Source organism: Bicyclus anynana, chromosome 16 (genome assembly GCF_947172395.1).
Source record: "Bicyclus anynana chromosome 16, ilBicAnyn1.1, whole genome shotgun sequence".
NCBI classification, from domain to species: Eukaryota; Metazoa; Arthropoda; class Insecta; order Lepidoptera; family Nymphalidae; genus Bicyclus; species Bicyclus anynana.
In genome coordinates, this window is record NC_069098.1 from 2,871,218 (window position 1) to 2,887,481 (window position 16,264).

The 16,264-nt window shown below is 42.4% G+C and overlaps 2 protein-coding genes across 2 annotated transcripts in view; one reads left to right on the forward strand and one right to left on the reverse strand.

Moving 5' to 3' along the window:
• The window catches only part of LOC112049049 (centrosomal protein of 164 kDa), a 26,243-nt gene extending 23,022 nt beyond the window's left edge, over positions 1-3,221 (forward strand). Inside the window, exons 20-21 of the mRNA XM_052886145.1 lie at positions 505-569; positions 981-3,221. Coding sequence (XP_052742105.1) covers positions 505-569; positions 981-1,064 — 149 coding nt within the window. The 3' untranslated portion in view covers positions 1,065-3,221. The remainder of the gene's footprint in view (positions 1-504; positions 570-980) is intronic.
• The window catches only part of LOC112049051 (uncharacterized), a 26,721-nt gene continuing 13,671 nt past the window's right edge, over positions 3,215-16,264 (reverse strand). Inside the window, exons 3-6 of the mRNA XM_024086789.2 lie at positions 15,927-16,143; positions 14,200-14,327; positions 13,233-13,419; positions 3,215-7,804 (exon numbers count right to left, since the gene is read on the reverse strand). Of these exons, the coding sequence (XP_023942557.1) occupies positions 7,758-7,804; positions 13,233-13,419; positions 14,200-14,327; positions 15,927-16,143 (579 nt within the window). The 3' untranslated portion in view covers positions 3,215-7,757. The remainder of the gene's footprint in view (positions 7,805-13,232; positions 13,420-14,199; positions 14,328-15,926; positions 16,144-16,264) is intronic.

The window sequence follows — 16,264 nt, forward strand, 5'->3', positions numbered from 1 at the left end:
TCTAGGGTTCCGTAGTCCACAAGGAACCCTTATAGTTTCGCCATGTCCGTCTGTCTGTCCGCGGTTTAGCGTATTTTTTCGAGATGTGGATACATAAAAATATTAATTTTTAAATATGTTTTTGAAAATTCGAGCCAAAACGCTGTCGGCCATGATGGTCTATATTTTATCGTTTCATGACGTCACGTTCACACTAAACTTGTTGAGTGTTAGTCAAAATGATTAGGTATTAATCAGTTTGAAGTTTATTCCTTTAGTAAATGAAGTAACACTGTAACGTCATAAATTAAACGATAGCGTTTTTGATGTTTGGGAAAAATTGATATTTTTATTTTAAATTTCAAATAAAATTTTCTCTGAAATCCTTAATTGTTATTAATCATATCGATATATTTAGGACCTTTATTCCATGTAATTTACGAAAATAATATTGTTTATATTAAATTTGATATGAGTCAACTATCCTATTGTTTAACTAATGTAACCTAACCGTTACTGTTTCAGTTTCACCGGAGACGAGTTCCTGTAACATGCCGACCACTTCCCAGACGAGAATGACATTATCCGCTGTAAGTGTTTCTTTTTACTTGACCAACTAATTAGAGTTGGTTTTCGTGTCCTGCTCCAGACCATCAAGTCCTAGATACGATTACTGAATTAAGATTTTTTTTTTTAATTTTTTTTTATAATCATAACAATGAAAGAAAACTCATAATTAGCATAACCAGTCTGGAGTAGAAAAGTTTGCTGTATTTACCCTATTGGCTCCCAGAGCACGTGACGATCCTCGAGAACTATAGATTTTCCGGGATGAAAAGTAGCCCACATGTTAATCTAGGGTCTTATCTATCCTTGTTGTAAATTTCAGCCAAATCGGTTCAATAGTTGCGGCGTTAAGGAGTAACAAACATCCAAGCAAACATCCATACAAACTGTCGCGTTTATAATATTAGTAGGATTTATTTATGTTTTATTTTCAGCCTGAACCCGCGATGCAAGACAACTCCGACAGTGTGGCGGAAAGGGCCAAAGGTTTGCGCGCCTGGCTCCAAACTGCGCCGTAATATGCCTACACCATTATATCCTACAGTAATATATTCATACACACCGTTCCACCAATCAGATCACGGAGACTAGACTGAAAGATCACATGATATAGTGGCACGTGATCTTGCAGTGATCTGATTGGTGCGTTCGAATCAGATCACGGAGACTAGACTGAAAGATCACGTGATATGGTGTCACGTGATCTTGCAGTGATCTGATTGGTGCGTTCGAATCAGATCACGGAGACTAGACTGAAAGATCACGTGATATGGTGTCACGTGATATTGCAGTGATCTGATTGGTGCGTTCGAATACGCTGATGCTACGTACACGTATATGTAACATTTAATTATACGAATCTCAGATTGTATGTTATTTAAGTTAAATTATTTCCCGTAATTGACAAATTAGTGTAAATTAAACGGTTTCTTTTTAAATTCGTATTATCATGAATATAACAATGATGAGTCTAATGTTTTCCTAAACCTAAGGTTGTCTGTTAAAGATCGCTCCTAAGCGATAAGGCCGCCTTTTGATTCCTAGTCATAATATATTTCTGTTTTTTTTATTTGAATTTCTGTGCTGTACGAATAAAACGTAAACAAGTAAGTTAATTTCTGTCAAATTATTTAATTTTCTGTTATGAATTTAATTTTTTTTAAATGCGTTGATTTTTTTTAATCTGCTTTATACAAATGAAGTGGAATATAAACTTTTAGGTTGTAATCTAGTGTTTACTCGAAAAGTCTTTAGAATCTAGTCCGTTAAATTGTAGTCAATTGACTGAATCGTATCGATCGCGTATTATACTGTAGTGTTTCTAGAAAAAAAATGGAATAATGTATTTCTAGAAATTAATGTGTAAAACTAGTCATCTCGCGATTTCTTAGCTTAAATACTATTAAATATTATGAAATAATTAATTAATATAATAAATATGTAATATATACAGCTCTGTATTTGCAGTGTGATGATAATATTTGTTTTAAGTGTAAATAAGTTTGAATGGGAGATTTTTCATATACTTTCTTGTATTTAACGTTTAAATCAATCGATGTATAAATATATATTCATATATTTCACAAAAAACACAATAAACCACGCTCAGAATGTTGATTAAATATTAATAATAAATATTTATTATTTAAATAGTATTAATCTCCTAAAGATTATTTAATTTTTCGTCGTAATTAAAAAATATGTTTTTGACAATACGACGCAAACCGCCTGTCGGCCATGACAGTCTTATATTTCGACTGTTTCATGACGTCACTACAACAAATCCCATACAAATGGAGCGTTTGTCAAAAATATTAGCTAACAATTAGTTCGACGTTTAATACATCAAGGGTGTTAGTGACGTCACAAAATTGACAGACGTCACCGTTTTTGACGTTTGGATTTTTTTTTATTCTTTACAAGTTAGCCCTTGACTACAATCTCACCTAGTGTTAAGTTTTGATCTCAGTCTAAGATGGAAGCGGCCTAACTTGTTAGGAGGAGGATGAAAATCCACACACCTTTCGGTTTCTACACGACATCGTACCGGAACGCTAAATCGCTTGGCGGTACGTCTTTGCCGGTCTTTTGAATAAATACGTGATATATAAATTAAATTTTAAAAGAAACCCTTAACTTTTATTAATTGATATTGATATATTTCAGAGCCTTATTCCATGTATTACACGGAATTAATATATTATTAAATTTGATATGAGTCCACCAACAAACTGTTAACCAACAAACAAATAGCGTATTTGATTGTTGGTTAACAAAACGGTTTACAAAACGGAGGTCCTGGGTTCGATCCCCGGCTGGGCAGATTGAGATTTTCTTAATTAGTCCAGGTCTGGCTGGTGGGAGGCTTCGGCCGTGGCTAGTTACCACCCTACCGGCAAAGACGTACCGTTACAACGTACGTAACAAGTTAGCCCGCTTCTATCTTAGACTGCATCATCACTTACCATCAGGTGAGATTGTAGTCAAGGGCTAACTTATAAAGAATAAAAAAAAAATAAAGTCTGTAGTATAGTATAGTGACGCGTAGGCCTACAAACGCATAATTACCATAAATGCACAAACCAGCCAGCACAAAAGTCTTATTATGACTATTTGCGACACAAATTAAAAAAAAGGGAGATTGAAAAGGTAAAGTAAAAGACCAATAATCACCAATGCGTTTTAATTAATATTTTCTAACTCGAAGTCATAATAAAATAATAATAATGTGTGAACGTTTTATAAACATTTGAAAATTCAAAACTAGTTGTAATTTAGAACATGTCTTTGGTGGAATATTGCTCTACAAGTAAAATATTCTAAAACGCACAAATTTGATTCACATTTTAACTGAATCAAACGTTGTACATATATATAACTTAACTAATATCTTATAATTGTAAGAGAAATGGTAATAATTACGAAATCTTATAATATTATATAACTGGTGTCACATAATAAGTACGCTGAGCACTTTACACATATGTTTTGTGTATGTTTTATTACTGGGTATCTTATAGGCCTAATTGATGTAATACAATACCCAGTAACGTGTAATTATGCATAAATAATACGAAATCTCGGAAACCGCTTGACGTAAAAAGATGAAATGGTAGGGAAGTAGTCTATAGTTAGTAGGTATCCGCTAATAACGGATTTTGCGATAGGGGCGGATTAAGGAGATCTAAGGGCGGACGAAGTCGCGAGCATCCGCTAGTATAATAGATACATATGACCCGTTCATACGTAGTCTATGAACCAGTCAAATTAATCTTGATGATTATAGGATCTGGAAATTTTATCTCCGAAAACCGACCAGCTACCATGGTTGGCTAATTCTCAATCAAAAATACTTACTTTTAATAAGTAAAGTCTGTTATAATGACTGAGCGTTGCTTATTTACCAAAATTAATTAAAATCTTGATTTCAAATCACACTTAAGTTTAACTAACATTTAACTGTTTTTTTAGGTAGAGTACTGTAAGCTAGTTATTTTAATATAATGTAATAAATGTACTCGTGATAAATATTTGACTGAGCGATTTTAACAGTGTACTTTTTATGTGACACGAGCTTTAACCTTCCCATATTTCAGCGATCGATTCTAAGTAAATGTTTTGAAAAAATATTGAACGTATGCATTGAAAATACTTTGCGAATGGTACTTTGAATATGATCGCCGAAATAATGGATTATCAAAAAGTAGTTGTTAATGTAAACCCTAGCTAAATATATCTTCGAAGTTATAAACCAAATATATTGAGCTTCTATCTCAATGACCTAGTCATTCCAATTTCATTCTTACTGTATATATAAAACGGTGCTAAATCGTATGAAAATTGTACACAAATCCTGAACTAAATTTACAGCACCCGAAGTATTGCTATCCTTATCAATAGTATAATGAAGAAAAGAGATTGCATTACTTTTGTGACTGTCAGCTTAGTTAAGGATTAGCACCATAGTTATTATATTTAATTAAAAATAAAATTGTATTTACACTTATTTTAAATTTAAAAAGTTATTTCAAATCAATTGCGTCGAATTACGTCCATGTTTAAAAAATATAATGTTAAAATATTATTAAAATCTGTACAGATATTTTTTTTCTTTACATTTTGATCCTAAATTGTGCGCACGCTAATGTAAGGGTCAAAACACAAAACTTTAGTGTATCGTAGTAATCTGCGAATCGTGCGATTCTTCGCAAAAACTTGCGATCTATATGATCTATTGTGATATATATTTAATGTGTAACAGACATTGACCTCTTATAATAAATAGACGCACAATCATGTTGAAAGCGTCACTTAAAAACTAGCTAATTTTGCTTTAGCATTTTTAGAATTATTGGTAAATAAAATTATTCCTGAAGGCCAATCTATAATATAAAAATGAATCGCAAAATGTGTTGGTAAGCGCATAACTCAACAACGCCTGGACCAATTTTTTAAAATGTTCGTTAAAGTTCAAGGATGGTTTTTACGGCGAGAAAAATTAGAATTATTGCTGGAAAAACCCTAAAAATAGCCCTTTTCTTTTTCCCATACAAATGATTTGTAACTAAAACGTAGTCAATTTGAGCTTTATTGTTATTGTATAAAGTTCATATTAATAATAATTAGAAAATGGGGTAGGGGTAGGGGTAGGGTAGTGGTAGGGTAGGGGTAGGGTAGGGGTAGGGTAGGGGTAGGGTAGGGGTAGTTGAAAGTTTACGTCGAGTTTCACGCGGACGAAGTCGCGGGCATCCGCTAGTATTCAATAAAATCCCAAATTCAGAGCAAATTAAACCTTAGGGATTGAGTATAAGGTGAATTTGCGAATGCGACTATTTGAATTGAGTGCCAAAAAGTTGTGCTTGGCACTCATTGAGTGGGGACGTTTTTTGGTCGCTGATTGTGCATCTACTTTTTAATAGGAGATCGATGATTCTATGTGAAATAAAAAATAGGAATAGAATATAAAAAAAAAATATTCGCTGTCTCCTTTTTCGGATAGCTTGCGAGCAAGACGCATATTTTTACGTCTTCTATGTTTTTTTTTATTCTTTAAAAGTTAGCCCTTGACTACAATCTCAACTGATGGTAAGTAATATCGCTAAATCGCTTGGCGGTACGTCTTTGCCGGTAGGGTAGTACTACGTACTACTACGGCAGAAGCCTCCCAACAGTCAGACCTGGACCAATTAAGAAAACTACAATCGGCCCAGCCGCGGATCGAATCCAGAACCACTGCACCACAGAGGCCGTCAAAATATGCGAATCTATCGCTTCGTAGTTTAATGCGTTGTCAATTCGCATCGTTTCGCAACGAAGTTTTGTGTTTTCACCTTATGTCTATCAACGGTTCTATTACAGATAATTCATAATTATTATAGTATATATTTACAATATATTAAGATTTCTAGTTACTAAATAAAATGGATTTTAATATGTTACCCGATCAAACTTGAAAATGTAATCTATAGTGATGTAAAATTGTAAATCTTATCCGAATGCCAAATACTATATAATATACCTACTGTACACATAACTATGATAAAGTAACTTTTATTTATTATATATGTAATTTAATTTGTATAATTCTGATTATGGAATCATTCATTCATGACAGTAGTAAAAGGATAAATTTAATTTACAGATTTGTAATGGGTATTATGTTCACCTTACATAACACATACTTACTCATTTACATTACAGTTACAAATGTAGACTCGATTATTTGAACTTTAATTAAATATAATCTCAATTTTACTAGACCGAATCAAAAGAGTGAAATAACTGAAATGTAACAATATACCTACTTAGTAACGTAATTTTTTTTTTTATTGTTTTAGTAACGCAGACATTATATAGTATTATTAAAAATCAATATACATCCAATTATTTCATAATTATTCAAAAGCAAGATTATTTCTTGACAGAAGTTACCCTAATTTTAAGCTTAGAGAAACAAATAACTTATATGGAATATTAAATCTTCATGAAGGATCCTAAATACAGCATTTTATAATCCAATCAATTCACGAAATCTTATAAGTCCGGTTAATCGAGTTTCCAAAAAGAAGTGTGTTTGTCTTACCACTAAATCTAAATACACGGAATTCCCAAAATACTCGAATAACTCGAAACTAGCGGTATTCTCTGTCGTTGGGCATTAAAAAAAACTTGGTAATTTGAAGCAATCTAAAAGTCTAGTTTGTACTTTTTGGAATATACCTTTCAATAGTTCCGACTTGACCCGAGTTTAAAGCTGCGACAGAGCCAAGTGTAACTAACTTTCGCGTAGGTATGTGACGTAAAATATACTTACCAAATCTCAAAACTGATGTTATGTTTTTTCGATCTAAGCAATTTAAAGTTGTGACGTAATCATGCTATAAATAATAAACAAAATTATAAAAAATGTCTCATATTTCTATGTTACTGTTTTCACAAAATGTGTTACGTTATACAAGTGTGGTTTTCTCTCTTTCTGTCTTTGTTACTTTTTATAAGTATGTGTGGGTTGTAACCAAATCCTTTTTTATTGTTGTAATGTTTAAAAGTGTTATACTGGAACGACTGTCTAATCTCTGTTAGTTAATAAAACGTTGTATAAATTGCCTGGCAAATTAAATATAATGAAACGTTCGCTATTGGTCGGTTCTAAAAGTGACGTAACCGTACTAGCAATACGCAACCAATAAAGTGTCTTGGTTTTTGTGACGTCATAGTACGTGATCCTATAGTGCGCTAAAATGACGTTGTATTTAATACTTAAAACATAGGTACAACTTAAAGTCTCGTTCGCGTTTTAAAATATGTCGAATACTTTCAGTATTAATTTTGTAGCTAATAAAAATGTTTCATTTTGTGATTTTAACTTGTAGGTATCATTGCTTTGCAATGTCAAACATCTAAAAGAACTATTAAAAATACACACATATTCTTTTAAATTCATGAACAAATCCTTTCCTTTTTGGGCCATGGATCGCATTTCGAGATCGCAAAATATAAGTAAAACTTAAACGAATACATAATTATAAATTTTCATTAAGATATATTAGGTTAGATATTCGTTCCAGTAAAACGCGCATCTTGATAAATGTTATAAGTCAACAACGATACTCTACTGAAATAAAAGAAAACGATACACTATCAAGTCTTCGTTTCATTTAAGTATATGTCCATTTGTAATGTCCGTCTCGCTGTGGATCACCCATCAGCTACTAAACGTTATTTAGAGTTAAAACAATTGCGGTTAACTCTGCTGCACCTGAAAATAATGATCATATTACTAAAGCCATACTCGATGCGCATTTTTTATCAACAAACAAATTAGAAATAAAGGTAGTAAACGCATGTCATTTCATAACTTATTTATTTTAAATTATGTAAGTAATATTTTTATAAAATGTTAATCGAAATACATTTGTATATCTAATAATTCTAAGCTTAGGAATACAATTTATTTTCATTAATTTAAAAACAAGTTAATTATATTTATTATTACACACCATCGCCGTGCACATCTGCAAAGCACGCACCATCGCCGCGCGCGCCCGCGCATCGCACACCATCGCCGCGCAAGTCTACAAAACGCACACCATCGCAGCGCGCGCCCGCGCAACACGCATCACCGCAATGCGCGACCGCGCAGCGCGCACTATCGCCGCGCGCGCCCGAGCCGCGCACACCACCACCGCACGCGCACGCGCAGCGCGCATCGTCGCCGCGCGCGTCCGAGCAGCGCGCACTGTCGCCGCGCGCACCGTCGCCACGCGCGCCTGCGCATAGCGCATCACTATCGCCACTCCACCCGTCAGCCGACGTATCCATGCGTACCACGGGAGGCCAAAACGCCTCGCCCGGACGATCGCGACCCGACATCGGCTCGTCAACTCAATCGACGAGTTATGCCGGGTTTGCTTCGCCTGGCCGCACGGCCGCCTCTCCCATGGAGACGTCACGGCCCATAACACCGCAGCCGTCGAACTCCTACGCTGCAGCCGCCGCATCTCCCGCTGCGCCACGAGCTGCGCGTGCCACACCACCTCCGAGCCAGCAGCCCCAGCCTGCCGCTCCTACCCAACCACGCTCAGCCTACCCGCCCTTGGTGGTCGAGTGCCTACCCAATTGGCCTAGGCACTTCGAGGAACTAAGGCGCAAGATCGGCCATGCACCGAACGCTAGGCCGCTCGGGAGAGGAGTCCGCTTCTTGCCAAAGTCCGAAGAGGAATATAGGGCAATCCAGCGCCACCTCGTACAGGCCTCCGCGCAGGACCAGAGCATTTCCTGGTTCTGCTACACCCCAGACGCGGAACGGCCTGTGAAGGTGGCCGTGCGAGGACTGCCCTACGAGACCCCGAACGAAGACGTCGTCAGGGGCCTCCAATCTTTGGGCTTTCCCGCAGACGCCGCCCGTGCTTTACCACCACCAAGAGGAAAGCACGGGTGCACATACTTCGTCACCTTGGCACACATGCCGAACGAAGAGATGCAGCGGCTCTATCGGGTGACGGAGCTGCTCAACATGCCCCAAATAACCATCGAGGGATGGAGGGGGGGAAAGAAACCCCCCCAATGCCACAGATGCCAAATTTTTGGACATTCATCGGCAAACTGCCACCGCCCCATTAAGTGTGTGCGGTGTGCAGGCCCTCACGCCGCCAGCGAATGTCCCCGGCCAAGGGACGAACTGCCCACCTGCGCGAACTGCGGGAAGGCACATCGGGCAAGCGACATGGCTTGCAAGGTGTTGAAAAAGGAGGCAAGAAAGAGGGGTATTACTCTCCCCCCTCCTCGCCCAGGAGCACAGCAACACCAGCAGGCCAGACGCGACCCGCAGCCGGCACGAGTACCCCAACAAGCACCACCTACGACCCAGCGCGCTACCGACAGAAGACAGCAGCAGACAACTTCCAACCAGGCTGCATCCAGTACTCTGATCCCGCCAGCAAACCCGCCCACGGAAAGGGGAAAGGCGCCGCGCAGCAGACGCGGACGCAGAGGCGGCCGTCGTCACCAAACAGAGCCTGCAGCGGCATCGACCCCCCACCCGCAAGCGGAAGCGGCGGAAGTACCTACAGTACCGGCTGAACCACCTTTTCGGCCAGTCCCAGAACAAACCGAGGGACCTGCTCAACCGGACCGTGAAGTGCCCACGACGGAAGCAGAAACAACACCACCAGCTCCATCAACCTCCAGACCACAGGGTGTTGGCGAACCACAGGCGGCGCCGACCCCAGCCCCCAAACCACAACGCCCCACTCACAGGAGAACAAGAATGGGGCCACAGCCAACAACCTCAACCGAGACTCCACCTCAAGCCCCACCATCAGCCCCCCCCACGAACCAGGGGGAAGCCACGCCCACCCTGGACCTATCAGCCATAGTCCGGGTGGTAGTGGAAGCGCTGATGGCCGGGCTGACCGTATACCTCCAGGGCCAGGGACCGGTGGCGGCCATTCAGACAGGAATGGCAGCCTTACTCCGTCACATCACCAACTAAGAGTAATCTATTGGAACCCAGGCGGCATTAAGGGCCGTATCAGAGAGCTCATCACAATTACCCAGTTGCAGGACGCTCATGTCGTCCTCCTGGGAGAAACGAAGCTCCACAACAACTTCGAGCTTCGTGTCCCCAACTTCTTCGTGTACCGTCGCGACGAAGTCTCCCCCAGAGGAAATGCCTATAGAGGCACGGCGGCTCTGGTGAGGAGAGACTTAGTACACGAGGAACTGGACCACACTCCGTACCGATCCCTACGTACACAAGGAGTACGGATCCAGATTGGAGAAAAAGAGCTCCACCTGTATGCCGCCTACAAACCACCAAATGAAGAATACCACGGCATGGACGTCCAGGCACTGCTGGAACCACAACGCCCTACACTGGTCGTGGGTGACCTTAACGCGAAACACCCGGCTTGGGGATCGCGCGTCATCAATACGGCTGGAAGGGCGCTCCTGGAAGACAGCGAGAATCGCCAGTTTGGGGTGTTGGCTCCATCATCGCCGACCAACATCCCAACAGATCCCAACAGGCAGCCCGACATACTGGACATCGTGCTGCACCACAGGATTGACCACCCGCTCAGTGTCGACGTCATATATAACGCCGACACGGAACACCAACCAATTATGGTCACGCTCAACCTCCAGCGCGACTGCACGATACCGAGACCTCCCAGGACCTCAACAGACTGGGAGAGATATGCAGACGCGCTGTCGAAGCTAGAGCTCACAGGCCCTTTCACGACCCCGCTAGAGGTCGACCGAGCTACGGAAACCCTGACGGAGGCCATCAAAACCGCCAAGGACGAAGCCACGTCAACCCTCCGCCACCCCGGCCGTCGAGACCTGCTGCCGAGCTCGCTTCGGCGCATGTTCGAAGACAAACGCGCCCTACGAAAACTGTGGGCGCGAACTCGCTGCCCGAGAGTGAAGCGCAACCTCAACCACCTTGCGGAGAAGATAGTGATAGCTTTGGAGAACCACGCCGCCGATGACTGGGACAAACAAATCGACGCGGCGTCGGAGTCCGAAACTTCACTGCACCATCTCTGCAAGACGCTTACTAAAACGACCTCACCCGTCTACCCGCTGCTCGACAGCGAGGGAAGACGAAGATACTCCGCCAAAGATAGATCGGAAATTCTGGCGGAGTATATGGAACACCAGTTCAATCCGAACCCACCGGCCACAGATCCTACAACAACCGAGCACATTGCAGCGATCGAACACCAAATTGAAGAGTTCCTCACAACCCAACCTCTACCGCTCCGGGGCGACTATTTCATCTCCCCGTCTGAACTGAGGAAAGCCGTCTCCCAACTACCCAAAAGGAAGGCGGCGGGTTATGATGGAATTCCGATCGCCGCAATCCAACAGCTGCCAAGAAGAGGCCTTGTAGCTCTCACGAGACTCTTCAACGGAGTACTTCGCACCGGGCACTTTCCCGAAATATGGAAACGAGGAAAGGTTGTCACCATCCCGAAACCAGGAAAGGACCGTCTTCTCCCAGGAAGCTACCGTCCGATCACACTTCTGCCACACATCGCCAAGCTGTTCGAGCGTCTGCTGCTGCGAAGGCTGTCTCCCCACATTCAACTGCGAAATGAGCAGTTCGGCTTTCGCAGCAACCATTCTACGACGCTCCAGCTGGCTCGAGGACTTCACTTCATCGCCAGTGAGAAGAATAAAGGGCACTGCACCGTCGGAGTCTTCCTCGACATAGAGAAAGCCTTCGACCGTGTGTGGCATGCCGGCCTCCTGGCGAAGCTGTTGAAGAACACCACCGTGCCTCCAGCACTAGTGCGGCTAGTGGCTTCCTTCCTGGAGGGCAGAACATTCCACATTGCCGTAGAGGGCGCAGAGTCCCAGCCACGTCCGATACGCGCCGGAGTACCACAAGGCAGTTGTCTATCGCCGAGCCTGTACGCCCTATATACGGATGACATCCCTACCCTCGCCGGTCACCTGCGCGAGGGGGAGGAAGACGTACTGTTATCACTATTTGCTGATGACAGTGCGTACTTCGCGTCGTCCTACCACCAAATCATCGCCACCAACCGCATGCAGCGTCTGCTGGATTTGCTCCCGGAATGGCTGGACAAATGGAGAATGGCCGTCAACGTGGGGAAGACGGCCGCCATAGCGTTCGGCATCCGGATCCCGCTGCGGACACTCCAATTACGAGGGCAGGACATAGGTTGGCAGACCTCAGTCCGCTACCTGGGATGCACCATCGACGCCAGCCTGACCATGATACACATGGTGGACCACGCCGTGTGTCAGGCGGCGGCGGCCAAGTCGATGCTGTACCAGGTGCTAACCTCCCGACTACCACTGAGGGCCAAGTTGAAGATCTTCAACACCTATGTCCGCTCGCGTCTTACGTACGCGGCTCCGGCCTGGTACGCGCTGTGCTCCGCGCACCAGAAAAACCGGATGCAAATCCAGCAGAACAAGTGTCTGCGCCTTGCCACGGGAGCTCCGAGATACGTCAGAAATGATGTCATCCACCGTGACACGAAGACGCCCACCGTGGAGGAATTCGTCCGTGACCTAGCATGCCGCATGTTCGCGCGTGCAGACCACGGACCGAATATACACCTCCGCGACATCGCACCACACTGCGACAGGCCACAGAACGGGCGTCCCCTACCTCGGGAGCTCCTCCAAGCGGCCGACCCTGCAGGCGCAGGTACTTACGGTGACGACGAGGACGACGCAACCACCGGACATGACACCATCCTTGCGCAGGATAGCGACGTCATCGCAGTCCGCGCAGGGACCTCCATTGAACCCGGCGCTGCCCCGACGCAGGATAGCGAGGAATCGCAGTCCGCGCGGGGCCAACGGGTCCAAAGCCCAATCCCTTAGGCTGAAAAGCCTCAACCCCGGGAGGGGTTGGAAGAAACTACCGGGGGAGAAAGTTCCCCCGCGACATGCCCGGGTAAGGAGGCATTGCCTCGAGGCCCGTACCCCCGCCCCGTGTACCACGGGTCGGAGAAGACCCGACATATATATAAGTTGTGTATTGGAGTTATATAAAATAATTTATTGGTGGGAATCATTATTTAACAAACTTATTTTAAAAAACACACGTAATTAGTACTGCAAAATAATATATTTTAGAAAAATAGTTGAAACCAGACGGTAAAAATCAGAATCAGATTAAATATGAAGATAGCTCTTACCGATCAAGCTCAAATTATTCGCAGAATTGTACTCCGCTGCTTTCCCTCTAACAATCTCATCGTCTGAAGTGACTTCAGGACTGCACAGTACTTGGGAATCATCGTTTCTTGTGTACGAGAGATAGGACCAAACGTGCCATAGTTTTGATGTCTGACTCCATGAACGACCAGAGAAGTCCGCTTGGACCTGTGTGTGAAAATCAGGTGAAAATTAATCAACAAACTTTTAAGAGAATGCCACATATTTGTCAGCACATATCTACTTTACAGAGCTTCAAAGAACAATATTCAAGCGAATTACAAAACATAATGTGCCTATTAAAAAGCGAAAAATAAAGTCGTGTGTCGTCGTATGACCGTTTTGAAGATGGTACTAAACCAAATACCTCATTATCTAAATGTCGAGTCAATTTAGGTAGTCGTTAAAATGAGGTTGAGAGCATCCAAAATAGCATCCAAAGAGCCGTGATAGCCCAGTGAATATGAACTCTGCCTTCGCTTTCGAAGGGTGTAGCTGTAGGTTCAAATCCGGTCCGGGGCATGCACCTCCAACTTTTCAGTTGTGTGCATTTTCAGAAATTAAATATCACGTGTCTCAAACGGTGAAGGAAAACATGTTGTGGAAACCTGCATACCGGAGATTTTTCTTAAATCTTTGCGTGTGAAATCTGCCAATCCGCATTGGGCCAGCGTATTGGCCGGCAGTGAGCCAAATATGGGTTGATAACGAATCTGCGCTACAAACTTTCAGTTTTAACTGAACAGTCCAACAGTTCAAGTAATCGTCCTTTTGTTGTCCGTCATTTTTAACTATAGTTATCTACAGTTTTGTTTTGTAATTATTTTGATTGAAATTTCCATTCGTCTGTAGCGCGGCTTAGTTTGGTAGGTTCGCATTCGCACAACCGCATAATTATATAATTTAATCTTGATAAGGGATTCATGGTATAAAAGTTTACTGACGTACCTTATCATCACCGACTGTCCACGATAGGGTTGGCGCCGGCAGACCAGCGGAGGAACAGTTCATAACCACTCGGTTCAAGGATGAGTCGTCCTGCTGTTTGCTTGTTAGGGTCGCATCTGATGGTGGAACTAGAAAAATCATAGAAATATTGTCTATAGCTTGGCTAATTCATTCCTAACACTACAGATGGTCCGCGGGGGGGTAGCGATGCCCCGCGCAGACGACTTCACACCCGCGCTGTCTTCCCCTCCCGTCACCCGCATATCATGAGTGTTATCAACGATCTTGCCAAGCTATAGGTAGATAACTTATAATGCTTAATAAAAAATGTTTATTTAGTCCAGTATTGAGCCTCTACGAGTTCTGCTAGGAGTTCCGAAGTGTTTATCTTTCCAAGAAATAGGCACTTTATGCGGGCTAATATTGGGAATTTGGTAATCGTATTCTTTCGTACTCTGTCACGCTTTCAGTCTGGGTATCATTAAATCCCCGAGCACGGAAAGTCGCATTGGATCAGTGTGTGATATTAGGATCTTAGGATCGAGGATTTTCTATACCTAGGAGTGTGGATGCCTGACGCTTGTGCCGCTGTGCCTGTGGTCTGTAATCATTATCTATATTTATAACGGTCAACATTATGTATCTAGTTATAGTAGGTACAGTGCCCGCCACGAGATATTGTGTTTGTGAAGTTAGCAACAAATGACTGCGCAATTAATCAATAACGGTACAAACGGCGTTGGCTAGTGTTCGCGTCTGTACGGATGCGCATACTCATTCAGCAGCTAACTTCACAAACATGCCGAGCACTGTACGAGACTCCCTCCACTGTTCCAATGCAAGTTAGCGGGCCGAGGGTGATATTTGATTCTGCAACTATCACCATAATATTAATTACCGGAACTGAAATCTTAAAGTGCTCTCTGAGGCACGGAGGTATAGCACTGTAAACGACCCAACTACAAGTTGAAATTTTCTAATGAAAATTTTTTGGAAGAAAGTTACAAATATAACGTAGGTACAAGCATACAAACGTGTCCCAACCTCGAGTGCATTTTCGAGTCGAGTGAGTTTTGACTGAGCATTTGTTGGAAGAAAGTTAAAACACCAATATTTTTTAGACCGACCCTAGACTAATACTGTCTTAATATACGAGTACCTACCTAACTGTCATAATTCGACGTCATTTAAATTTTTAAATCAGCACTATTTTTTAATCATCAGCAAGCATTTTTTAATCAAGCATCAGCAGCATTTAAAAGCCGGAGTCGGAGTACCTACTTTACGAGCAAAATAACATTAAAAAAAAAAAATTATAAATAAGCAAAGTTGCTTTAATAGGATCTTACCAAATTTGGATAGGTAGAGAGAACAACACGAGCAGAGAAGGGGAGTGTTGATCGATCGTCAAGGAATTCCTTAACCCTACATCCAGTAGTCACAAGTCCTGGACTTTGATTGGTGTTTTTCTCTCTACCACGCGATGGACCCGGCACCCGCACGGTGAATCCATGGAATGCTAAGATATTCGTCTCATTCTAGTATTAAGTGAGTGTACTCATAGTTCATACATCATAGAATTTTAGGGTTCCGTAGTGTACAAGGAGTCCTTAGTTACACCATGTCCGACCGTGGTTTGAGACTTCTATTAGGTAGTTACTAGCACAGGTACTAGAAAGCTTCATGAATATTATAGGTAGGTACTTTAGCACAATATTTTCACTTACCGAATGCACGTATCACATAGTCCTTTTTCGCGATCCTAAACCAGGGTCTCTCGCCGGAAACCTCGCAGGAGTAGTTATAGTTGCCGTCAGGGGGTTGGATGGGCTCCAATAATAGAAGGCATTGACCTTCCTGAGCTCTGTAGGTTAAGGCGGTGCAGTTAACTGTCATCACCTTGTCGGTACCGCGTAAAACGTCGTAGACACGTCGACCGTGTAACTGGAAGTAATTAATATTTTTAAAAATGAAGGACTTTCCATACAAACTTTCAACCCCAATTTCACCCCCTTCTTTTTTTATTTTCGCAATATAAAGTATCCTATAACCTTTTCCGTATTAT